Source organism: Eublepharis macularius, chromosome 16, assembly GCF_028583425.1.
Source record: "Eublepharis macularius isolate TG4126 chromosome 16, MPM_Emac_v1.0, whole genome shotgun sequence".
Taxonomy (NCBI): domain Eukaryota; kingdom Metazoa; phylum Chordata; class Lepidosauria; order Squamata; family Eublepharidae; genus Eublepharis; species Eublepharis macularius.
In genome coordinates, this window is record NC_072805.1 from 30,848,920 (window position 1) to 30,874,727 (window position 25,808).

At 46.0% G+C, this 25,808-nt stretch overlaps 2 protein-coding genes and 1 non-coding gene across 3 annotated transcripts; 2 read left to right on the top strand and 1 right to left on the bottom strand.

Moving 5' to 3' along the window:
* The first annotated feature begins 748 nt into the window (after positions 1 to 748).
* Positions 749 to 7,308, top strand: LOC129344052 (chemokine-like factor). The gene is made up of 4 exons (XM_055000531.1): positions 749 to 1,039; positions 4,303 to 4,461; positions 6,016 to 6,111; positions 7,000 to 7,308. The coding sequence occupies exons 1-4, from the start codon at positions 971 to 973 to the stop codon at positions 7,102 to 7,104; spliced, it is 429 nt and encodes a 142-aa protein (XP_054856506.1). The 5' UTR covers positions 749 to 970; the 3' UTR covers positions 7,105 to 7,308.
* On the bottom strand, positions 2,377 to 2,481 carry LOC129344352 (U6 spliceosomal RNA). The gene has a single exon (XR_008598382.1). It is a non-coding gene; the product is annotated as a U6 spliceosomal RNA (small nuclear RNA).
* A 2,651-nt stretch (positions 7,309 to 9,959) lies between the features above and the next one.
* Positions 9,960 to 25,761, top strand: CMTM3 (CKLF like MARVEL transmembrane domain containing 3). The gene is made up of 5 exons (XM_055000530.1): positions 9,960 to 10,162; positions 18,114 to 18,269; positions 19,762 to 19,857; positions 21,174 to 21,294; positions 22,897 to 25,761. Exons 1-5 carry the CDS (start codon positions 10,043 to 10,045, stop codon positions 22,923 to 22,925), a joined length of 522 nt encoding a protein of 173 aa, XP_054856505.1. The 5' UTR covers positions 9,960 to 10,042; the 3' UTR covers positions 22,926 to 25,761.
* Positions 25,762 to 25,808: the final 47 nt, after the last annotated feature.

The following is a 25,808-nucleotide window of genomic DNA, read 5'->3' on the forward strand; positions in this document are numbered from 1 at the left end:
CTCCAAGCCTACAAGCCTACCAATTACAATTTTTTAAAGATTTTACATATATATCAAAGTGCTAATAATGTGCAATAGTTTTGAATATATTTACAGAAGTAGTAAGTCACTCTAAATCCAATATAAATAGACATACAAAGTCAATAAACCAGCACAATCAATAAATAGTACACTCAATAATTAGTTATAAGTAATTCCTATAAAAGTCCAACTGGTGAAAAATTCATGAATCAATAAATATTCCTTTGTTCCTTAACAGGTGATGTTTTCCATTATGCAAAATTCCGGAGAGTGACCACCAATCACGTTGAAAATAACTAGAGCTGAACGTTGGACTTTTACAGGAGTTATTTACAGCTAATTATTGATTGTACTGTTTATTGATTGTGCTGCTTTATTGACTTTGTATGTCTATTTATATTGGATTTAGAGTGACTTACTACTTCTGTAAATATATTCAAAACTATTGCACATTATTAGCACTTTGATATATATATATATATAAATAATCTTTTAAAAATCAATAGTTAAGTCTTGTAGGCTTGGAGTCTGAGTGATTCTTACCTCCGGAGTTCTTTGTAGTTTTAAGGTTGCTCTTTCCAGGGGAGCCCTTTTGGATTGGGATACTACCTGGAGCTTGGCAACCCAAGCTTGCAATGGCCCAAGCGAGCTCCCAACGGCAGAGCGGACGGAAAACGCACCAAAGGCGTAGCCGAAGATCGGCCCCACCACCCTCCCCATCCCCAGAGCCGCTTTCCGAAGGCCCAGGGCCGAGCGGAGCGAGAGCTGAGGGGGTTCCTCCTCCTCCCAACCGGGACAGGCCCGGCCCTGCGTTTTCTGCGGGCTTTGGGGGGGGGCGGAAGGCGAGAAGGGCGAGCCCGTGAGGCAACCAACGGGCGCCCTTTCCGACACCGCCTGCCCGGCTTGAGCAGCCGCCGCCTCGGCCTCTTCCCCTTCCTCAGAGCCCGCCATGGTGCAGCTGGAGGTGAACGTGGCCTTTGTGCGCTCCCTCAGGGGAGGCCTGAAGATCGCCCGCATGGTACGAGGGGCTCGCTTAGGCCGCCGGGCGGGCAGGGCGTCTCCGTAGGGAGAGGCAGGCCGAGGCTGGACCACTCCCGCCTCCGCCCCCCAACCCCGAAGGGTGGAGAGGCGGCGGAGGGAGCTAGCCTAAGCAGGTCTACTCAGGGGCCTCTTCAGTGGGGCTTGCTGAGAGGAGTGCCTCTGAGCTGGTGCAGAGGGCATCGCCTCTCAAGCCATTTTGGGCATCTGGTGCAGGAGGGCGGGGGTCTGGATAGGCGTCACCTTTTCTAGATATCATCTTTGTTTTCCACAATCCACCAGAAGTTGGGGCTGGAATTTTTGGTCCCTCACCAACTCAGATTTTATCCAAGAATTTAGGAGTTGGTGAGGTATGACCTTGGGATGGGGCACGTTCCAAGTAGTGCAGCTGTTTGCAACTGGCCCGTTATTTTCTTGGCTGCTGTCTGTCTTTTCCACAATCCACCAGAAGTTGGGACTGGAATTTTTGGTCCGTTATTGACTTGGATTTTTCAAAGAATCTAGGAATCGGTGAGATATCGCCTTAGTGTGTGACACGTTCCAAGTAGTACGACTGTTTGCAACTGTCCCGCTGTTATCCTGTCTTCTACTACTACTGCTGCTGCTACTACTATTTACTACTTATTATATACTAATACTAATAGTCAAGTGGCTCTGATCTGTGGATTCTTAAATTCGAAGACTAGGGCCAAGAATGAACAAGACAGACCTTCCTACGTACTTGAAAAATGCCCCAAGTGTGCAGAAAAATCTGAAATGAAAAAGGAGTAAAAAAAACCCCTAAAAATGATAAAAGGAGCCCCTGTAGTTTTAAGAATCAGATGTCCTCCATGATTGCTGCTAGGCAACCATAACAGTATTGTAGGCTTGGTTTCTGTCAATAAAAGGCGGGGCCTTTTCCAGGGCTGTTTGGGCCTTTGAGGGAGGACTCATTGGGACCAGGACCAGAAGCAACCACTGAGCAATTTGACACCACATTATTATTGTTAGATCAGATCTGATTTGGGTGGGAAGGAGAGAAGGAAGCAGGAAAAGAGGCTATGGGGGGCAGAGAAGGGAAAGAGGACATAGTGAGGGAGGGACACATGAGATGCCCCCTGCAAGCCCTTGCAGGTTTGCTCTTGTTACACTCTTATTTTCCACCATCCACCAGATGTTTGGGCTAGAATTTATGGTCCCTCACTGATGCAGATTTTATCCAGGAATCTAGGAGTTGGTGAGGTATTGCCTTAGGGTGTGACATGTTCCAGTACTGTGGCTGTTTGAAACTGGCCAGATGTTATCCTGTCTGTTGTAGATACTAAGCTGATATCATTTTTTAAAATGGACCACTTCATGAACGTGCACCACATCCTTGTGCCAGGGACAATGCTGATCTTCTCTGCATCACTCCAGTTTCAGTATATCTGTGTTTTAGTACATGTTGTAAATAAAAATCTATGAACTTGTTTTAAATAAATATGAAATCTATCAGGGCTCAATCCCCTTGGTCTAGTGCAGAGGGCGTTTCCCTCATAGGATTTAAGGATGTGCAGAAGAGAGGCTGGGGTTTCCTTATTTCTAGAAATTAATTTTTAAAAGGGGTATATAAATGTTTTAAATTAATAAGAAAAATGCGAGGGATCAAGCCTCTGAGGTCCTTGCTGGGAATAATCCCATGAAAGCATATACTAGAATAAATACTAGTTAGTGTTTTTTTAAGTGCCACAAGACTCTTTGCTGTCTAATACTTTTTTATCCTGCCACTCCTCTAAGGAGCTTTCCTCCTCCCCATTTTATCTAGACAACAATCTTGTGAGGTAGGTTAAACAGAGTGAGCGTGACTGGCTTAAGGTCACCCGGTGAGCTTCTGTGGCAGAGCGGAAATTTGAACCTGGATCTCCCAGGTCCTAGTCCAATTCTCTAACCATTACACCGAGTTGGCCCTCCCATAGGTCATTAAATTCTGCTTCCCCTCTCCCCACTGCTGCAATTCTCTGCCCATCCTGCCTTCATGGAAATTACCCAACTCCCATCAGACAGAAAAGAGAAGTGCTTGCTTGTTTATGTACTGGCAATGCAGGTGCATATGGTGCATGTATGTTGACACACAGAACTTGGTGTCTGCTGCTCTCATTTAGTATTTTCTGGGGGTCTCCATCTGAGATTTCTGTCCAAAGTGCAAGCCTTCCTTTGCTCTCCCCTCATTGAGGAAGGAGCAGGAACCCCCCCAAATCCCAGGACTCTCCCAGATCTTTGGGTCAGGGCAATAAAATACAAATACAGCCAGAGGGGCAAGGAACAGTCAAAGAATGTACAAATATCGATTCAGTTAATTCAGAATAAGACACTGAATGAACAAATGCCGAATTTTGAATGTATACATTTCTTTTTGTAGGAATGTGTTTGTTTTATAATCTGAGAGCTTGTATATTTTGTTTAATTTTTATCCCACCCTACCTCCAAGGAGTTCAGAGTAGCATATGCTGGGTTAGATGCTGCCCACTATTTCACGTGGTTTCACCTAATTTCCTCATCTCATATGACCTTTGGCCATGCAAGGCCTATGATCCCCAACATACCCATTTTGGAGGGCAAAAGACACCCCTCTCCCTTTTTCACTGGTAGAAAAGCTGGTTGGATCTCACCCATTATTCTCCCCATTTTGTCATCACAACTGTCACGATTGCCCAGAATTCCCCACCACCACCACTGTTTGGACACATGCATGTGGCCAAGAGAGCCGAATTGCCCTGGGGATTCATGTTTGCAAGGAATCTCAACCTCCCTTGTTGAATTTCCTCTTTTCTCCCCAATGTTGGGGTCTGCCACCACCCAAGGATATTGCTCCCCCAAACCTCTCTAACTACACTGGACCATCTAGATGGGAATATCCATAGCTTGTTCAAACAGCCTTTGGCTAATGGATAAGAATTCCAGTGCAATTTCACATACCCAGGAGTGGAGTGAGGAGTGAAAACAGCTCTAGAGCAAGCTAAGTGAGTGGCCCCTGAGACATGACCATTACCAGTGAAGGGTCTGAGCCAAGGGGCCTCAAGACACTGTCAGAGATGCTGGATTTTGGCTTTGCTTGGTCTAGCTATCAGTGGCCCACCAGGAAATTTCCCTGTTAAGTTAGATGGCCAGTCTGCCCCTATACACAGCCTTTAAGGAGTTTATTTAACTAACATAACTAAATTCTCCCCTGTGTCTATAATGATCCCAGTTTGATAACAAATATCTGTTCTGTTTTTATTCTGGCAGGTTTTAGCTTTCATGGCATTTGTCAGTTTTGTTGCTGTAAGAGGTCATGAGGCATTCATAACGCTCGTAATCATGGAGTTCGTCATCGCTGCATTATTCTTTTTGCTGTATCTGCTGAGTCTACAAAAAAAACTGCATTTCTTCTTCTGGCCCTTAGCTGTAAGTATTAATTTGCATACGTTGTTACTCCACACATACATTTGGTCACCAGTAGAGACAAAAATAGGAACATGGTTGTTTCTGGACTTACAGGGTCCATCTGCACAGCACTCACAGTGCAATCCTAAACAGAGTTACTCCAGTCTAAGCCCATTGATTTCAATGGGCTTAGACTGGAGTAACTTTGCTTAGGATTTCACTGTCAGTCATTTGGTATTGCACAGCTAAAATGCATCTAAATATATAAAAAATGGATGGGTCAAGAGCATGTTTGCCAACTGAAGGACAGTCAGCAGGGAGCCAGAATGGGAGCAACCGCCTGTAAATGTACACTTGCCAGGGCTTCATGAGCAAACTCCTAAACTGCGTCTGTTCACTGCAGTGATGTTTCAGAGGATGTCATGTGATTATACAAACCGTCTCTGCTCAGTTTAAAATGTAATCACTATTTCAAAAATAAAAGCAACCACTCAGTGTTGTAGATGTAAACGAACAAGCACGTATGAGACTAGAATGTGAGTTTGAGCCATTTGCGAAGTACACAACTCTTGTGCTACTCAAGATTAATAGCTTGCTGTCTGTTCCTGGCTGGTGATACAACTCATTTACCAACGATACAGGATTGATTCTAGCAAAAGTGTATATTTAAGCTCAGGTGCTCGCTTCCCAGTTTCATGCCCTGATCACAGCCACTCCAGCAAGCAGGCAGGCAAGCAGGATGCGTTCACCTTATTTGTGAGATCAAAAGCTCTTCCTTTCCCAAAGACAAGTCTTTCGAATCTCAGGTTCATTTCTGGGGTGTAGCCACACACGAGACATGAGTTCCAGACTCAGCATAGTAAAAGATAAGTTTATTAGTTAAGGAGTGTCTCCAAAAGGATGAAACACTCTTACTCAGGCAACAAGCATTAAAATAAGAAATCCATACGTTATTAAAACTGCCTGTCTAAAACTTGAGAGCTACCTACCTAAGCATCTCAAAGTGGTTTCCATTGTGGCATATCTCACCCAGCCACCAGAAAGCGAGCCCTCTCTCATGCCTAGTTGATTCGGCATAAGGACATGCTGAGGTGAGAGAATAGCTGAAGCTTTCGGCTTCTCTCTTGCATCATGATGAAAACTGGTCAAACTGAGTGAGCTGAGAAGCCATCACTTCAGGTCTCAGTGACTCACCCAGCAACAGCTGTTAATTGGCATTACAGCTGTGTGGAAAAAACAGGGAGTCGAACACAGAGCTCTCTGAGAACCATCTCGCCAAGGATGAATCTGGGGAACTTAAGAGACTGCTCTACATGCGTCTCCAGTCAGCTCTGCAAACACATTCCTGGGCTAAGCCATGAACCTTACAACACTTGCAGTCCTGAACGTAAGTTCAGTCATTTTCTTTCAAAGACCTAGTCTCAGGTTAGCAACTTCCATACAGTTGAAATAAGCTCCATTATGATATATACATTTTTAAGAAGTGTGCTGAATTTGGATCCGAGTGTAGATACTTTAGCACCTTGGCCGTTACAGAATGTGCTATTAAATCACATTGTTGGCTGTGTTTTCCAGGATGCTTTCAACAGTCTTGTGGCTGCGTTGTTCCTCATCATCGTGGGCCTGTGCGCAACGTTAATCAAGACCAACACTGGAACTTTAGTTGGAGGAGTAAGTAAGAGAGTCTCCACGGAAGTAACAAGTATGAGTGAATCCTCCTTGGGAATCTCAGGGAGGTAGGGTCGGGTCGTGCAGGGTCAGAATTGGCCCTCACTAGAACTGTTTTCTAAATGGTGTGCTTTAGTTCTCCCCCACAGGAGTGAATGGGAACCATATACAACGCAATCCTAAAATGAGTTGCACCCTTCTAAATCCATTGAAGTCAGTGGGCTTGAAAGCAGGTGACTCCACTTAGGATTACACTATTAGGAACTGGAGGGTCAGCCTGCTTCTTGTCCCTTCTGATGCCAGCGTCCAGGCCAAAGCATCAGTTGAGGCCCCTTTCAAGGGATTACATATAGCTTTAAAGGAACCTGAGGGTCACATCTTGGCGCCTCACACTTGAAACACATTGGCTGGGATCCAGACCCCTCCTTCCACAAGCACAAAGCACTTTCACACATACGTTGTGGGAGGGTGATGCTTTCTTCTGTTGGGATGAAAAGCCACCTGGCCCTTTAGACAGCACAGCAGGAGAGGGGGGTGCTGGAAGGTGTGTGTGAGCATTACGTTGCCCATGGTGGATTGGATCCCTGCCATTACGTGGAAGCAAGCAACAGAGAAATTCATGGGATGTTGCAAAAGTGTGTTCCATTTATAAATGTAGGTAATTACCAGGTGAAACAAAAAAAATGACCTTATGGAAGGTGATATGGAAACAATTTAATTTTCTCATTTATCACAAATAAAATATTTAAGTGGAAGATCGGCAAACTGGAGCCAAGTCACTGAGCTGTAGCAGTTGCTCAAAGAATAGCCAGGCCAAAGTCAAGATTGATTTAAATCAAGGTAAAGTGCTTCACGGGCACAGAATCTGAACGGCTTTCTTTTTCTTTGCAGGTGTTCTGTCTGCTGCTGTTCGTTCTCTGTATAGTCGATGCTGTTGTCCTCTTGAAAATGATTTCCTTTAACAAGGGTGCAAGCCGGAATGTTACTCACAACTAGAACAACCAGCTAACCTTCGGAAAGCCTTTTTAGCAGGAGGCTTTTTGTGCCACAAGCTCCTATGTATTTGTCTAAAGAGAAAAAAAATAGGGCAAGATCCAGCTTGTCAAATTCCTTTAAGACCCGCTGATTTCAACAGGAGGAATTTAAGTTTGTGCTTAACTTTCCTCCTGAAACCAAGGGGACCTAAGGAAGCTTTGCTTTGGCGAGATTGTGCCCTCACATTTTTAATTTATTTTTCTAGGAATTTTTCTTACGCACTTTTTCAGATTTGTTCACTTATTGACCAGTACAAGTCCATCTTTAAATATTTTTTAAATGGTCCAGTGTATTTTATAAAATATCTGTTCTAACCAATGTGAGATTGTAAATGTTAAATTTCAAATGATTGTATGTTTCTGCGCTGGTTTGTGTTAAATCTTAAATGTTTTATTAAAAGGCTTTACCTAGAAAAAGTGCTCAGCTGCGTGTGTGTGTATGCACCTTGCTTTCCTGAATCCTGAGAAATCCCAGAGCAGCTCCGAAGGGTTTTCCATTGCCATCCTAAGCAATGTGAGACCCTTCTGAGCCCACTGACTTCAGTTACACTGGTCATTTCCTTTGCAGACCGATGCTTTGCAATACTTGTTTTATACACCAGCTAACACCCGGAAATCAAGTAGACTTTTCAAACAGGCAGCAACATTCATGATCTGGCATCACATTCCCAGAAAGAAGCAGTGGAGGCCTATACAGTACACATACACACCATCACTGCTTCATGGATCTGTCTGCTACTGGACCCTAGCAGCTTTTGCACTCAGTCTCACCTGATTCCTGCCCTCACTGCATACCATGTCCTGCGTAACTTTGATCCCTGGCATAGTCTTTGCAGTAATCTAAAGGAGGCAGGAGGCACTCTTTTCTCTGAGAGCCGGTTTGGTGTAGTGGTTAAGAGCGTGGGACTCTAATCTGGAGAGCTGGGTTTGATTCCCCACTCCTCCACTTGAAGCCAGCTGGGTGACCTTGGATCAGTCACAGCTCTCTCAGAGCTCTCTCAGCCCCATCCACCTCACAGGGTGTTTGTTGTGGGGATAATTATGACATACTTTGTAAACCACTCTGAGTGGATGTTACGTTGTCCTGAAGGGCGGTATATAAATCGAACGTTGTTATTATCCTTTCCTCCTTCCTGGTCAGACCCAACCTCGAACTCATAACTGCTTTTTTTCCTCCCTCCAATCCCTGCAAGGCTGCAGATCACTAATCTCAGCCCTCTTCCACCTTGTTTTACAAATTAATTCTAGAGGAGGGAAATCTCCTAATCATTTGCATCCCATAAAGGAACAAGAACCCATTTGCTGAAGGAAAGTGTTCAAATAGTCTGCCAACAGACACATATCTCATGTTTAGACCATAATCCTGAAGCCATAAGAGTTCGACTGGACCATTTGTTTGTTTATATACATTATTCATAATAGTCTCTCATTGGGACTCAAGGTAGATTACACAGTAAGTCAACACCCTGAGCAGGATGGGACATCCAATAGAAAACGCAATAGAATTTGGGTTGTAGGCATCTGGAACCTATCAAAAATCTGAAAACAGGACTGAAGCAAAGCCTAAGTATTAATATGACACATTAAACCGTGCCAAAATACTAGGAAATTCTTCACAGAGATGCTGCTTCTCTTTTTAACCAAGTTTTTCATCCATGGAAATAGAAAACCCAGCAGTTTTTTTCCTGTGGTTAAGGAAGACTATTAACTCTGCACTGTGAATCACTGATGCAATTTAAGGGCAGCTTGCTTCTGGGTCTACTTATAAGTTATAACAACAGTTCATTTGTATAAGCTCTTCTGGACAGATAAGTGCCCACTCAGAGCAGTGAACAAAGTCAGTGTTGTTATTCCCACAATACAGCTGGGGAACGGGGGCTGAGAGGAGTGGCTGACCCAAGGCCGCCTCCTGAGTTCAGGGCAGTAGTGGGACTGGAACAAGCATAGTGCTGATTTGCAGTCCAACCACTTAACCACTGGTATAGTTCTGCCCTGACCTGGATAGCTCAGGCAAGCAGAATCTCATCAGATCTTGAAAGCTAAGTAAGGTCGGCCTTGGTTAGTAATTGATAGGAGACCTCCAGAAAAGACGAGGGTTGCAGAGGCAGGCAATGGCAAACCACCTCTGTTAGTCTCTTGCCTTGAAAACCCCAGCAGGGGTTGCCATAAGTCAGCTATGACTTGGCGGTGTTTTCCCCCACCACACCAGTTCTAGCCTGCACAAACAGGCTTGAAAGGCAATTTTGGCATCTCGCTGGGGGAAATCGGCATGTGGACAAGGAAGGAACAGCAGCTTCTCCATCCCGGCTAAATGGAACCTCCATATACCGAAGCAGTACACCTCTTGATCAAAGAAACTCAGTCCAGATTGGGAAGGGGCACCAGTTCCATGCCCAGCTTGTCAGCCTCTCAAAAGCATCTTCCTGGAGCGAGGCTGGTTTCAAGGGACGCTGCACTGCTCGGCCACAGCAGGGCTCTCCTAAGTGCAACAAAGCCTACGTGCCACGTACAGAATGCAAGACAAGAGTCTCTCTACGCAAGACTCACAGTTGCACCTGCACTAGGTGGATGTGGTTTTCCTGGAGGAGGAGGTGAGTCCGGAGCGGGGCGGTTCTTAACACTCGCCTCTCTCTTTGCGCTGTGCGCTCCCGGGCTCCAAGTTGCCAAGTTTTGTGCCGTAGCGCCGGGGAGGAGCGAAGCGAAGCGCTCGGGGCTTGGCCGCTCGGGGCTTCGTCCTGACCATCCCCAGATTTGCAGATGCGAAACTGGCTTGCCTCCACTCTACCCCCCTCCTCCGCCCCCGCCGCTTCCGCAGTCTCAGGATTTCCGTTTCCCTCCTTTCGAAAATCCGCTCTTGCAAGCTCAGCGCCGCGCTCCGGATCCTCCTCGCGAGCAAGAGCATGGACCGAGCCGAAGCGGGAGAGCCCGATCCGGCGGCGTCCCAGCCGGGGGTCCGCCTCCTGCTGCCCTCCAGGGAGTTCCTGCTCTCCCGCAAAGGGCTGCTCCTGCTGGCCGAGGCGGTAAGGGGGCAGCAAAGGATCGGGGGGGGTGCCTAGTTGGGGCGGACATGAGCTCACCCTTCCCGGCCGGCCCTCTGCAGAAAGCCGCCCGGGTCTCCTTTCCTTCAGCGGGGCGCAAACCTGACCGCCCGCCTAGTTGCGGGAGCCGCCGCGCCTTTGAGCGAATCGCGCAACGGCCCGAAGAGAATGGAGACGCTTCGGCTGGGGCAGCCAGGCGCCCGCCGCCACGCCCACTCCGCGGAGGCTGCAGCGGGGAAAGAGAAGCCGGAGGGCGGATCGGCCGGGTGGCTAGCCTAGCTAGCCAGCGGGGCGCCTAGAGACGCCTGGAAACTAGGGTTGCCAGCTCCAGGTTGGGAAATTCCTGGAGATTTGGGGAGTGGAGCCTGGAGAAGGCAGGGTTGGGGGAGACAAGGGGCATCCGCAGAGTATCATGCCATGCAGTCCATATTCCAAAGTTGCCATTTTCTCCAGGGAAGCTGATCTGTATGGGCGGGAGATCAGTTGTAATTCAAGGAGATCTCCAGCTACCACCTGGAGGCTGGCAGCCTAGAAGCAGCTCTCAGAATTGCAGCTGCGGGCCTGGAAGCTCTTTTCCTATCCAGGAGGAGGGGGAAAATGGGCAAGGGGCTTGTCTTTCACTTCGTTTGGGAATGGCGGACGTGCATGTCCCCTGTTCAAAACGGTCTACCCCAAACGATCACAACTATACAGCTGTGTTCCCAAATGGGTAGGGGACTTGTTTGTCAAGCTCTCTTTGGAATGGGGGGTGGAGTGCACATGTCCTGTTCAAAAATGGATGCCCCCAAAGGATCACAACTGTCTCTCTACATAAGACCCTGTACTCCTCTCTACACAAGGCTGTCAATTTCACCTCCCCTTTGGGGAGGCAAAAGGAAATCAACAAACCCTCTGAAGAGCAATCTTTGCTGGCTCTGTAGAGAGGTGAAATTGACAGACCCTTCAGCTCTGTCTTTAAAACTATGCTTCCAGCTAGAGTTGCATCTCTCCACACTTGAATGTTCTCATATCTTATGTAGAGAGAGACATGAGTAGGATCAAGTGAAAGAGCTTACACTTGTTCTCCCGTTGTGGCTACATATGCACCGCTAGGGAGACAGAGTATATAAGAACATAAGACCAGACAGAAAGTAAGTCACTTGAGCGTCCACATGTAAGATGTCTTGTGCAGAGACACAACACCTGAAAAAACTGTAACACCTGAAGATGGTGCCTGACATAGGAAGCTCTGACTCTTGAAAACTCGCAGCCTGGAAATTGAGTTGGTCTTTAAGGCGCTACTGGACCTGAGTCTTGCTCTTCTACTACAGACCAACAGGGCTACCCGCCTGAGACTTGTAAGTTTTGTTGGGCTCTAAAGGTGGCATTGGACTCAAATCCTGCTGCTCAACTGTACACCAATTATTGGGCAGGAGGCTTGTTTTTCAAGCTCTCTTTGGAATGGAGAGAGATGCTGCACCTGTCCTTTTCAAAAATGTGTGCCCCAAAGTGGCACAAAATCACAACTGCACACTAGTGTCCCTGAGTGTCTAGTTCTGGTGCTCTAAGCAGGAGAATGAAGCTACTCACCCTGACCCTTCTCTAGCACTGAGAACAGAGACTTATTTGACTTGCTCTCACAAGGGGATCAGTCAGTCCAGTAGCGAGGAAGAAACAGCCCTGCCTTTCTCCCAAGATGAGTCACCCATCAGAGTGACCCAAGTTGACTCTGTTGACCGAACTTAGAATGCATCTAGATCCATGGTATTCAACCCAGAAATCCTCATATGGTTCACAAATCTCGGTAGAGCGACCCTTGCCTTTTGGAAGGACCGACTGCTAGTGTACATGCACAGAGAGCGAAATCACCACACCTGCCTTTGCATGCACACTGAGAGTCTCTCTGCACAAGACATCCTACATGGGGACGCTCAAGTGGGTTACTTTCTGTGTGGTCTTATATTCAAGTATACTCTGTCTCCCTAGCAGTGTGTGTGTGTAGCCACAATGGGAGAACAAGTGTAAGATCTTTCACTTGACCCTACTTGGCAAGGCCACTCAGTGGTGGCAAAGATTCTTCCGTGTGCTGACACTTAGTTTGTCCCTCGCTGTGGTCAAATGCCAGCTTGTGCCTCCTGTCCTTGGTTCCTCCTCTTCCTGTCTGTCATCTGACTTCCTATCATGTGCTTCTAGCTCAGTGGGTCCTGGGTCTATAAAAGTTGCAGACCAATTGATCCAGACATTCTGCTTCATCCAAGATTGTCTGGCCAGTGCCTTAATCACCTTACCCTAGGGTAAAATTGATGCTGAGCTATAATTACTCAGATCAACTGGATTCAGAGGTGGTTTTTCCAAGAGAGGCGTGAGGCTTACTTCTTTAAAAAGCGTAAAATTTTGTTTCCCAGCTGCCCAGGGCAGGACAAGACTCAAAAGGTGCAGTTCAGAAACAAAATGTAAAAAGCGCAGTTCTTCTCTGAATTGAACCCTCTGATTTAAACTACAAGAAGATAGTCATTTGTCCCGCAGGGCAGAGAGAAAACAGCAGTGGGGGCTGCAGAATCATCTCAGTAGGGAAATTTGTCAATAAGAAAATGGACGGGTTACTTAGATCAAGGAGGCTCTTGCTTCAGCTATGAAGTTTTGATTAGTTGTAATTGTTTTAACTTTGTTTTATTGGTCTGTATATTTTATTTGAGCTTGTAAGCTGTTTCACATGCTTAAACAGCATACAAAATTAAATAAATGAAAAAAGAATTCTGGATGTATGGTAAAACCTAGTTTATCATTACATCCAAACCCATGAGCTCTAGTTTGCATTTATCCTGCAAACCAAAATTTCAGACTCCTGGGCTATTTCCACACATTCCCCCCCCCCCCTCCTGAAAAATGACACAAAACTTTCGGAACGGTGTGCCTTCATAGCGCAATTTTCCATCATGAATTCGCTTCATGGTGCATTTTCTGACGTCGTCATGCCACGAAGCAAAGTTATGTCAGGAAATCGCACCATGAAGGCGCGTCGTTCCATAAGTTTTGCGCCATTTTTTGGGAGGGGGAGAAGACGTGTGGAAACGGCCCTGTTTAACATCCTGCTTTGCAGGGCAAACTCAAAACCGCATTTGCCAGTTCAAGTGTAACAGCAAACTAGGGCTTGCCCCAAACCTGGAAGTAGCTGGTTCTCTCTCTCTGTGACTGAACTGCCTTCAAGATAAATCATAGTTTGCAATTACTTCTGACGCAAGCATGACTATATCTATCCTGGCTAGAAGCAATGCTCTAAGACGGCAGGCAGATAAAACAGGGTTGCACTTACCTGTAACTGTTGTTCATCAGGTGTTCTTCTGTGCAGTCCCACATGGGAACTGTGCATGTATAGGCCAGTATGCATGCGTGTGCATGCGTAGGCCAACTGTGCATGCGTAGGCCAGTATACAATGATGAATAGGTTTTCCCCCCTCAGGATTCACTACCTGGATAGCAACCTTCTAGATAGTGCTCTAAAAAAATGATACAGTGAGCATGACTTGTCTGAAAACACCAAATTCTATACTTTCATTCCAAGTTACTGTAATAAAGGGGGGGGGGGTTGTGGGGCCTGGGGTTATCACTCCTACATGCAGGAAACATAACTTTGCTTCTACCTTTCTGTCTGTCTCTCTTTTTCAGTCTCCTTTCCATATTGGAAGCTTCCAGCTGGGGGGAAAAATTGCATGATGTCAGAAGACCGCTTTTCATGACCCAATGAATGAAGGTTGACCAATTCCCTGGGAACGGAGAGCTCCACCTTTGAGTCAGATATGGTGGGGGGAAATACTTAGCTTAGAATCAAGGTGGCCAACTTTGACGTGTCAATAAAGCTTGAAAGTATTACCTGTGCGGGGGGGGGGGTTCAAGTTTAACCAAGGAGGGCAGTTATAATTAATGTAGCTGTGTGCATGTGGTTTTTAATTTTATTTTAGTTCTGGTGAGTCACTGTATGGGAAAACGAGTTTCCCTTCTAACAGCCTGTGGAAATTTTATCTACTAATTTCTACTAGTTCATTCCAGTATCTCAAAAAGGTAACTTTTTTCCTTACCATACTAAGCAGAGGATTAATCAACGTGGCTGGCAGCATTCCTTAAAAGCAGAAATGATTATGAAGTTACAAGAACCCATAATTGTAGCAAGACTGGCTCCCGTCCAAGTTATAAATCAGCGTCTAGTGGTTAAAATTTCAGGCTAGGAACTGGGAGACCCGGGTTTGAATCCTCCACTTTCAGTGCAATCCTATGGAGAGTTACTCCAGTCTAAGGGCATTGACTTCAATGGGCTTAGACTGGAGTAACTCTCCATAGGATTGCACTGTTTGTCTTGGAAGCTCAGTGTGTGACTTTGGGCCACTCACACACTCCTGCCCTAATCTACCTTGCAGGGTTGTTGTGAGGATAAAATGAAGGAGAGGAGAATGATGTAAACCACTTTTGAGTCCCCATTGGGGACAGAGCCCCTTTCCCCCCCAGAACATCAGCATGGGCAGACAAGCCAGTAAGTTTGTGAGCTAGTAACTTACCGGTTTTATTTTATTTGCATTTAAAGCGCTGACAATATCAGAAGAGGCCATTCCTTTTAGCAAAACCAAGGAGGATGCTGAAAATGTAAATGCACTCTTGTCTGCCCCCAGCAGTTCTGTTCTGAATCAGGGCCACCCACACTTGCTGTTTGCTTTGCAGAGACAAAGCGAGATCCCTGGTCTTTGCCAAGTCCCTCATGGCCCTTATTGGTAGCTCTGGCTTATAGGCCAGGTTGATCTTGCCTCTTCATTTTCTTCTCCAAATGTTACTTCTAAGAGCCATTCAGACATGTTTGTGTATAACTCTTGGACATTTACAAACTGCCCATTGGCAGATCAGCTCCAACATAACCCCCCACCCCCTGTTCTGTAAATATAAACTCTCCTCTCTCTTAACTCAGAGTCTACCCCAAAGGCAGGGGTCTTTTAAGGGCTGCTTGGGGGTGTAATTTGTAGTTGAAAGCCATTGATGAATTTTCATGGAATCATAGCTGAGGTGCAGAAATGCTTTTCTAATCTAAAGCACTCAATGAAGAATGTTATTCACTTCTTAGCTATATTTATCCTGTCCTTCCTTAGAAGAGCTCAGAGCAGCACACACAGTACTTCCCCTGACTGGAAAGAAGAAGAACATGATACAGGCGTATACATTTATGCACAAGGCAGAGACAGTAGATAGAACGTTTGCTCCCTCTCCCCAAATACTAGAACTCGAGGGCAGCCAATGAAATTGATGGACAAAAGCTTCAAGATGGAGAAAAGGAAGAACATCTTTACTCAATGAGGAAGATTCGGGTCCAGGAGCACCTTAAAGAGCAACTAGATTTCCAGGGTATGAGCTTTCGAGCGTCAAAGCTAAAGGAGCCTAGACTCTCAAAAGTTCATGCCCTGGAAATCTAGTCGATCTTTAAGGTGCTCCTGGACCCGAATCTTGCTTTTCTACCACAGACCAGCACGGCTACCCACCTGAAAATGTATCAGTGAGTGATTAAAATGTGAGGTTCACTGCCAGGTGATGTAGTTAGGGCCACAGGCATTGATGGCTTTAAACAGGGACTTGACAGATTCCTGGAAGACAGGTCCATCTGTGGCTACTAGGCACGGTCACTCCACATTTGGATTCTGTAAACCTCTGGATACAATTGTGGAAAGGCCTTGGTTTTTATACCCTGTCATTGGCCATCCAGAATGGTTGGCCAGTGTGTGAGCCAGGATGCTGTCTCTCCCCTCCCCTCTTCCAAGTTTCATCCTCACAACATGTATTCATGCTTTTTGTTGAAATCAATACCAATGTTACTATGGGGAAGCTGTTTTTCCCCTATCCTGGCTCCCTTTCCAGACATAAAACATTGCTTCGATATCTATTTATTTATCTGCAGCATTTGAATATTCAGTACAAGAGCAAGTTTGGAAGATTGACCTCCCCAGGAAATCAACAATGCTGAGCACTGGGATCCCAGGAGATCGGTGATGGGAAATTCCCAGGGAATTTTGGAGAGCACTTCTAGCCATTGGAAAGGCCCCACACTACAGTCCTCCATCCATAGTGAGCCAAAGCATGTTTGCAACTGCTCTTTTAAAATCCCCAGAAAGTTCTGATTGCAAATCTTCCAGCACTTTGTCTAGTTTGATCCTGAGTAGTAGTTGTAGTAGTAGTAGTAGTAACAATAACAACAACAACAAAATTTGATTTATATACCGCCCTTCAGGACAACTTAACGCCCTCTCAGAGTGTTTTACAAAGTTGTGCTATTATTATCCCCACGACAATTACCCTTTGAGGTGGGTGGGGCTGAGAGAGCTTTGAGAGAGCTTTGACTGACCCACGGTCGCCCAGCTGGCTTCAAGTGGAAGAGTGGGGAATCAAACCAGGTTCTCCAGATTAGGGTCCTGCCGTTCTTAACCTCTAAACCAAACTGGCTCTGGAGTAAGCCCAACAGGTACTCTGAGAGGCAATCCCAAATACTGGGCAGAAATCCAGGACCTACCAGTATTTGGCACACAGTTATGCTTGAAGAGTGGGAGGTATAGCTCATTGCAAAGTCACGTTTCTCCTCTCCTCCCCCCTCTTTCTGCTATCAAAGTCAGTCCTGAGGACTTCAGCAGGGAGGAAACCAGTTCCAGTGGGAGCACTCCACATATCTGGGCTGTAAAGTCAGATGTACTGACTCAGCATTCCCAGGAATGTTGGCAAAAAGTCTGTGAAAAAGGCCCGATGGGAAAATATCTCACAATAACAAAAGTGATGTTTGAAGGGTGTGCCCAACAGGACTGATGCCAGACAGCATTTGATCCTCTGTTATATGACTTTCTTGGGAAAATACTAATCGGGATCCAAAGTATCACATTGGTGCCGTGAGCTTTGGACATGGCATTGCTCCACTACCATCCCGTTCTCCTCCTCCGACTGAAAGATAATTTTGATGCACATACACAAGAGCTGAAGCAGCACACGGATAGAGATTGATGAGTTTGCTCATAGTGGAAGATCAGCTGATTAGGTAATGGGGGGGGGATTAATCTGCAAAGAGTGAGGAGCACCCAGGAACAAGCCACCTAACCCGTGGTCTTTTCTTTGTGTGTTTATTTAACTTACTTCATTTATAAAGGTCAAGGTAGTCCCCTGTGCAAGCGCCGAGTCATTACTGACCCATGGGGGGACATTGCACCACAACATTTTCTTGGCAGACTTTTTTTTTTTTACAGGGTGCTTTGCCATTGCCTTCCCCAGTCATCTACACTTTACCCCCAGGAAACTGGGTACTCATTTTACCGACCTCGGAAGGATGGAAGGCTAAGTCAACCTTGAGCGGGCTACCTTAAACCGGCTTCTGCCAGGATCGAACTCAGGTTGTGAGCAGAGCTTGGGCTGCAGTACTGCCGCTTACCACTCTGCGCCACGGGGCTCTTACTTCATTTATACTTTGCCTTTAATGGGGACCCAGAACAACTCACAGCATTCTCCTCTCCTCCATTTGATTCTTCACAATAATCCTGTGAGGTAGGCTAGGCTTCAGTGTGTGTGACTGGCCCAAGGTCACCCAGGAAGCTTCCCTGGCAGAGTTGGGATTCACACCTCCCAGATCCTAGTCCAACACTCTAACCACTAGATCACACTGGCTTTCTTGGAATAATAACTTGCATTCCAAATTGAACCAGGACGTTCTGAAATGGTCATTTTGCAGACATGGTAAAAATTAGAATCCTCAACGCTTCCTTTAGTTTAATAAAGATCTTTGTTAGCTTGTTCCTAGTTTTAAAGAAAAAGTATCATGGAGCCTCATAAGTCACGTAACCTTTTAGAATGGTGCCAAGGCGTTTCTCTCCAAGACTGGGCCAGGTGACGGAAGGAGGGCCCCCCCTGCCTCGTGTGCAAGTAGCAACGCTCTTCTTTTCTGTTGCAGGTGCTGTCCTTTATCATTTTCATCTGCTTTATTGCTTCAAAAGCCTCGTCTTTCTTGACGGTGCCGCTGCTCACGTTCCTGCTGGCCCTGTGTTTTTTCTTTGCCTATTCCTTAAAGCTTAACGAGAAGGTCAAAGCAACCTACTGGCTTTTGGCGGTAAGCGAGCTCATGCAATTAATCCAAGCAAAGGAACAGCTCCTCGTGCACGGGTAGAATCTGACCCGCTTCGTGTTAGAGTCTAAAACAATCGAAGATGAGCCCCATTTCCTGAGGCACAGCCTAATTTTCTTTTAAACTGCAGTTACTTCTGAGAAAGTACATTTTTGCAGAGGTGCTACAGTTGCACTGTCAGGCTAATGTACATGTCATGGGCAGCAATAGCTCAACCTTTGACTCTTTTGGAAAAAACCTGTCCTCTGTCTCCCAAACCCAAAAGGTTAAATGAGACACAAAGGAGTTTTGATTCCACACCAAGCTTGTTCCCTGGCATGAAGCGCAAGAAACTCCTGGATTTAAAGAGAACGTCCACTAGGTATCACTTTCATGCTGAGCATGACGTAGGATGCCCTTGGGGTTTTCACCTTTAAAAACAAAATCCATTTTTGTCCAGTGGAGTAAAGTTTCACCTGTAGAGACCACGATGACTGGAATCTTCAAAGCAGCCATGTGCAGCTTGTGATTACATTTTCTTTTAAGTACAAGAACTCCCTCTGTGTATGAGTCACTCTACATGAGACATCTGACACGTGAAGAACATGTGTCGGGAGATGCAATATTAGCCAGGAAAGGTAGTTTAAAAAGGCAGAGCCAGCTTTGCTATACACTGGAGCTGTGTGAGGGGGCTGTGAAATGCCAGAAGGGAAAGTTCAGCCAATTCTAACCTTTCCAGGTACAAACCTGGCTCTGGAAGGCAGCTCCAGCCCATTTCCATTCCTCGCTGCCCTCTGGTTGTGATTCCACACAGTTTTAGACTGGACAGATGAAATTGACACATCCTTTGGGGAGGCAAAGATGAAATTAACAAACTCTCTGAGACGCAATCTTTGCAGCTCTGTCTTTTTAAACTATGCTTCCAGGCTAACATTGCATCTTTCTACACTTGATGAACACACACCAAGGCATCTTGTGTAGAAAAAATCTTGACTCTTAGTAGTTTGTATCAGTAGTTATTCTTTAACGTGGCCACTAGATGCTGCTGTTCTTCCAAAGGAAACAAAGGAATGAGCGGGGGCACAGTAAGAATGCAAAGCCAAGGTCCAATTCTAGCTCCACCAATGGTTGGTTCACATTTGTTATTTCCCATCAGTTTCTTGATCTGACTGTCAGAAACTTCAAGGGGCAAAACATCTCACAATAACTCTGTGCAAAGCTAGCAAGCTCCAGTAGAGCCTTGAGAAATCCCACCTCTGTTCCACTTCTAAAGTTCTAACATCACAGCATACGTCACAAGCCCACCAAGATGTTATAAAAAGGGGGAAATCTCCAAACATGAGGCCCTATTAAAAGCACATATGGAAAAATCCCAGAACAGCACACCTTAGTGGCCTCTTTCCAACCTTCAAAGGATTTGGGTTCCCATCAGGATTCACTGTATGACTGTAACCTCCCATCTGCTCAGGACTGAGAGAAACTCTTGCTTCTCTTCCAGCATTTCTTGTGCTGTGTCGTCGCTGCTATTATCTACTTCGCCATTTCAATCGCCGCAGTCTCAAAATACTCTGACGGGGCATCGAAGGCAGCCGGAGTAAGTTGATGGGTTGGAGCCATGGCCTCCATTTGGAAATGGAGAGAACAGCCACGGAACAAATCCTCCTGAGATCATTAGACTCTTGGCAGCCATTCTGTTAGATGTGGAGGGGTCTAATGAACATTAGACATTCCATAAAGTCAACAAAATGCTCAATGATATGTAAATGGATCTTCCAAGAGGGTTTTTTTGTTATTAGTAAATAGCAGCCATAGAGGGCAGAGGCACCAAATTCAGATTGGGCAAGTGTGAGGGCTCTTTCATCCCAAATGGTTTTCCTGCCATCAGACTTCCCTCCCCATCATGCTATTTGCCCCACTGAGAGCATCATTTAACACATGAAGTTTCCATACACAGAATCATAGGGTTGGAAGGTACCTCCAGGGTCATCTAGTCCAACCCCCTACACAATGCAGGAAATTCCCAACTACCTCCCCTCCACCCCCAGGGAGCCCTGCTCCATGCCCAGAAGACTGCAAAACACTGTTAGGATCCTTAGCCAAACTGGCCTGGGGGAAATTGCTTCCTGACCCCAAAGTGGCTATCGACATTAGCCTGGGCATGTAAGAAGGTGCCACGAGAACTAAGCACCGATGTAACCCTTCCTGCAGATTATCAGCCTATCAGAGTGGAACCACAAGTGACGCCTGACACAGGTTGGACACTTGTCAGCTTCCCTCAAGTTTTGATGGGAAATGTAGGCAGCTTGGCGGAATGTTGGACAAGTGACAGTTGAAAAGTCCATTGGACAGCAGCCGGAGAGCCAAGCTGCAAGACCAGGATGCCTACATTTCCCATCAAAACTTGAGGGAAGCTGACAAGTGTCCAACCTGTGTCAGGCGTCACTTGTGGTTCCGCTCTCAGACTATTAGCCTATCAAAGTCAATACTGTGTCTAGTTGATAGCAGTTTCCAGGGGCACAGGTGGAAGTCTTTCACTGCCCTCCCATTATACATTTTTTTAATAATAGAAGCTGCTCATTCATGGATCTGCTGGCATCTTGTAGAGTGTAATTCTAAGCTTAGACTCAGGAAGGAGGGAGGATCTATTAAAAGGTGGCAAGATATTCCTGAAAGCTGCTGGGGTGACCCTTAACTTTTAAATTGAAGCGTGTGCAAAGTCCTTTGAAATTTTATGCTTTTGTGTCCCGTCTCCTCTCGGCACACACGGACACACTGCCATACAGCAGCAGATTGGGTGAACTTCAGTGTAAGGGCTGTTCAGCTTTTAATAAGGGGAGACACAGGGTTGGAGTAGGTAATGCTAGAAAAATAATATTCATTGTTTCAGATGCTCCATCTTTTGGTCTCCAGGTCTTCGGCTTTATTGCGACTATCGTGTACGCTGTCGATTTCTATGTTACCTTTAACGGCCTGGTGACGTCACTCAAGCAAAGCGATTCTACAGAGGCTCCCGGGCAACATCAATCAGAAGGTGAGTAAGAAACCTGCTTTGCATAGGCACCGCCCAAGGAAGCTCCCATCAGTATTGGAGATGCTCCAAATGAGCGCATGTGTGTAATGTAATCATCGGGGAAGGATTGGGTGTACTCTCCACCCTAAATTTAGAGTAGATGATGTCTATGCAATTTGCATCAAGCATTCCAGATTCTGTTTTGTTTGTTTGTTTGTTTAACTGGAATGCTAACACACAAGGCAGGAAGGAAGATACGCCAACAGGCCAAGCTGGCTGACACCCTGGGAGACTGTGAATGGGTTTCCAGAACTTTTTTTATTGACAGATTGCAATTGATTCAGATTGGAGCTGCTACAGAGCCAGGAAGGGGGGCTTCTTCCCCATACCATTTTCTCAAATTCTAATGACGTCCTGGAGCTATCTGTTCCATTGGCAGAAACATGTATCGCTTATGTTGTTTTTTGCCCTAATTGACTTGATTAAATTTCTAGCCCACTCTCCCTACAAGCGGCCTAAGAGCGGATCACAACAGTAGTCCATACGCATAAAAAGATAAAACGTACCCTAAAATAGACTAAAATACAGCAAAATACTATAAAAGCACTTCCAGACGCAGTGCACAATATTGCGCAACCCATACACTCACTCTTGTGAGACGGGAGGTAAGCTGTTTCGGGTGAACTGGCAAGAGCTGGGGGCTCAAGGCCCCCCAGTAGGAGGCCAGCTGGATGGTTCACCCACGTCTCAACCACCACCATAGGCCTGCTGGAACATCTCAGTCTTGTAGGCCTGGTGGAACGAAAGCAAGCCCCACTGGGCCCCGGTCTCAACAGAAAGAGGGTTCCACCAGATGGGTACTAGGGCTGAAAAGGCCCTGGCCCTGGTTGAGACCAGATGAACCTCTCGGGGGCCAAGGATCACTATCAGACGTTTATCAGCTGAACGGAGCACCCTCCGGGGAACATAGGGAGTAGATAGCAGCTGTAGGGGCTGTTAGAAAAGGCAACACATGGGAAAGGATTATGCCTCCATAGCCCAATCTGAAACTGGCAGCCATCCTTTTCATTAACTATGCAGGAGGATCTATTCACAGTTCTCCCACCATCTCCTATACACCAGTTTGGTGTAGTGGTTAAGAGCGCGGGACCCTAATCTGGAGAGCTGGGTTTGATCCCCCACTCCTCCGCTTGAAGCCAGCTGGGTGACCTTGGGTCAGTCACAGCTCTCTGGAGCTCTCTCAGCCCCACCCACCTCACAGGGTATTTTGTTGTGGGGATAATAATGGCATACTTTTTAAACCACTCTGAGTGGGCATTAGGTTGTCCTGAAGGGCGGTATATAAATCGAATGTTATTATAATGTTACTAAGATGTGTACCTTCTGCAGTTCAGCAGAAGTGCTCATACGGGGCCACCAGTTGTTGGGCACAGCTGGTGCCAGATGGAGACTAATCAGTTTGTGTGCGTGACAGTAATATAGCAAAGGACTGCCCCAGTTTGCAAAAGTACGGTGCCTCTATTAGCCCCTTGGTAAGCTGAAATTCTGCCCAGGCTTCCACAGTGTGCACAAATAAAGCAAGTCTGCATCTAACTTTATTTTCTGTAACGCCTCTCTTTTCAGATGAAGCCTCTGACTCGGATTCAGACTGAAGCGCAAAGCCGTAGGGGAGCAGGAACAAAGTAACATGTGTGAATATTCTTTCCATTGGTGCAGGGAGCATTGCCAAAGCCAAGGTCAAAGGGAACAAGAACGTTCTCATCTCACAAGAACTTCTTCTGGAAAGCAAAATCTGCTGGTGTTTGAGCCTAATCATGATTTTCTTCTACCTTTCCTCGTTCAGCACTACAGTGTAGGGTGTGGACGAACTTTGAAACTTAGAACCAACCTAAAGAATCTTTTACAAACAGACTCTTTATATATAACAAGGGCTAGGTGTGTGCACAGTTGCGCCCTACGGGCGCAGCGCAAGATACAGCATACAATGCTTAGCCTCTTGTAAATGTTTGTAGTCTTTTTAAAAGTCTAGCTTTCTAGATTTTGAAAAATCTCCCAAGGTACACAGAGAAAAGAACAGAATCTGCATTTGCCGCAGCTATTTTTGTAGATGCAAAAAAAGAGGCGCAGATAAATTAGTAGCTAAAACGTACATGGCACACCAGGGCAAGTAGTTTGGGGAAGGGGAAAGAAGCTTCACCTTTTCCGTGCCTTCTGCTTCTCTGCTCCAAATGCTTCGCCCGGTTGTTTTCCTTTGACAAGGTTCCAGATGGGTACTTAACTTGCGTTTGGAACCAGACTAGGGGAGAAGCAGCAGGGGGCATTTGGAGAGAAGATACGGTGAATTGGGGCGTAGGAACCCTTGCTGCTTCTCTGCCTTACTCTCCCCGAAACTGCCTTTTGGTATTTAAAACCAGCATCAGAGCGCTTACACCCACTCACACCCGAATTCTAGCCGTCTCCCTGCTCAGCTTATGTGCATCTGTTACTGCGCTTGTTGCAGCCGAAGCTTAGTGACGCAGTATGATTTTGGTTATGGGAAACTTAACTTTCCTGTGCTTTGGGGTCCAGTTTTCAAAAGGGAGGAGGAGTGGAAACGAGTGCTTTGCCAAGCAGAGGATTCGATCCCACAGCTACAAGAATCTCCTGTAACAATGCTGGGAAACGTCCCCCCCCCCCCGCACATGCCTTAGAAAGCCAGACGGAGTAGATAACTCTGCTAAATGGCCCGACGGTCGTTATCGTAGGCTCAAGGTCTAACTGAGAAATGTTGCAGCAAGAATATGGATATTAACAGCGATGGAAAAAATTCAGTGCTTCAGAACCAAAGAGCTAGGGCAGCCCAATTCCTGCCCGTCCTCCATTATATTCCTAGAACTTCTAGCAATGACAGCAAGCACAGACCACACGGCATGACAATCCAAACTGTTATCAAGCCAGCAATCTGTATAAGCACTGTCACACACACACACACACACACCCAGAAACAAGCAACAAGACTGCTAGGAAAAGTTTTGGTATAATTTGGAAAGAAGCTATCCTGGAATTACAGTGCCTTCATGGGAAAAGGTTCTGAATTGCTCTGCACCCCAAAGCACATCTGTGGTGAGGATGTACCCAAAAGGCTGCCCTGCCACTGGTGCTGCCTTATGGCAAGGAGAGACCAGGAAGTCATGCTAAATTAGGAAGAGATCTTCCATTCAAGTATTGAATGTTCCTAAGATCCCAAAAAAGGGCAATTGGAGCCAGGAGGCTGAGCCACGCAGCAGTAGCTATCGCCCCTCCTCCTAACAGCCGTGGTCCAGTGCCTATCACGAGGGCAGCGAAGCAGGCCAGCTGCAGGCAAGGAGTAGAAATTCCAAGCAAGCAGGAAAATATTACTTTGTACATTTTTTAATAATCCCCCTCCCCCTACCAACTAGTCAGGATTGAGCAAGATCACCGATCCTTGCGCATCCTACTAGATGGCATTTCCAACCTGAAGAGGGATGGAAGATTGGCTTGCTCAAAGCCTTTGACAGCTTATAACATTCCGGGGGAGGAATTGCTTAATAGTTTATGATCCCCGTCCCGACAATCTCTTGTAGTCCCCCAATTAGCTGGCTGTAACAGCTAAGCGGAACCTCTGGGTTGAAGCAATGGAAAGGCTGCCAAAGTGATTGCCCATTGCTTGCTTGTGGGCCTCCCCATAAACAGCTGGTTGGCAACAGTGACTGGACTAGAGTCACTTTTGTTCTTATTGCACAGAACAGGGATAATTGGTATTTAAGGTGCTACTGGACCCGAATCTTGCTTTTCTGCTACAAACCAACACAGCAACCCACCTGAAACTGCTTTTTTGATGTGATCACTAGAATAGTTTTGCATAAGCAGTCAAGCAGCTCTGGCTATACATATTCAAAATGACGAACAGTTTACATCCCAATAAGGGATTTTAATAAAATAATTTCAATAAACCACATCTATTACCCCTTTCTTAAACTCTTATATATAAAAAACAGAGCTCTGTTTTCCTTCAGCTATATAAGATTACTCTGTTAAAGAAAACTCTGGAACAATTGTATTGATTATGCATAGCATTTACTACATATGCTAAATCACAATGTATGAAATGTTTCGTTTTTATAGGATACAGAATAGGGCAAACAAAATATTCGTGGCGTTTCAATAAGCGGCTCGTAGCCGGCTCCTAGCAGTGCGCGGAGGTGCTTTTCAGGAATGGCTTGGCTCAAGAACACAGCCTGGGAGAGAGCAAAAGAGCTTTCCTAAAGAGTCTGGCCCTCGAACGAGAGACCATTGAAAGTCCTGACACCTCCTCAGGAACAGGCCTTGGGAACTCTCCAAATGAATGTATTATTTTTATACCTCTTTTTATAGGCACGTAAATACGATGTTATAATTTTTTAAAAGACTGTCTCTTACATTGACCTTTTTATATATTGCATGTTAAGTGGCACATTGTTCATGCTGGAATAAACACCACTGATGGAGGCCAAGTCTGTATGAATTTGAAACGGCTTTCGTACAAGAGAATGATA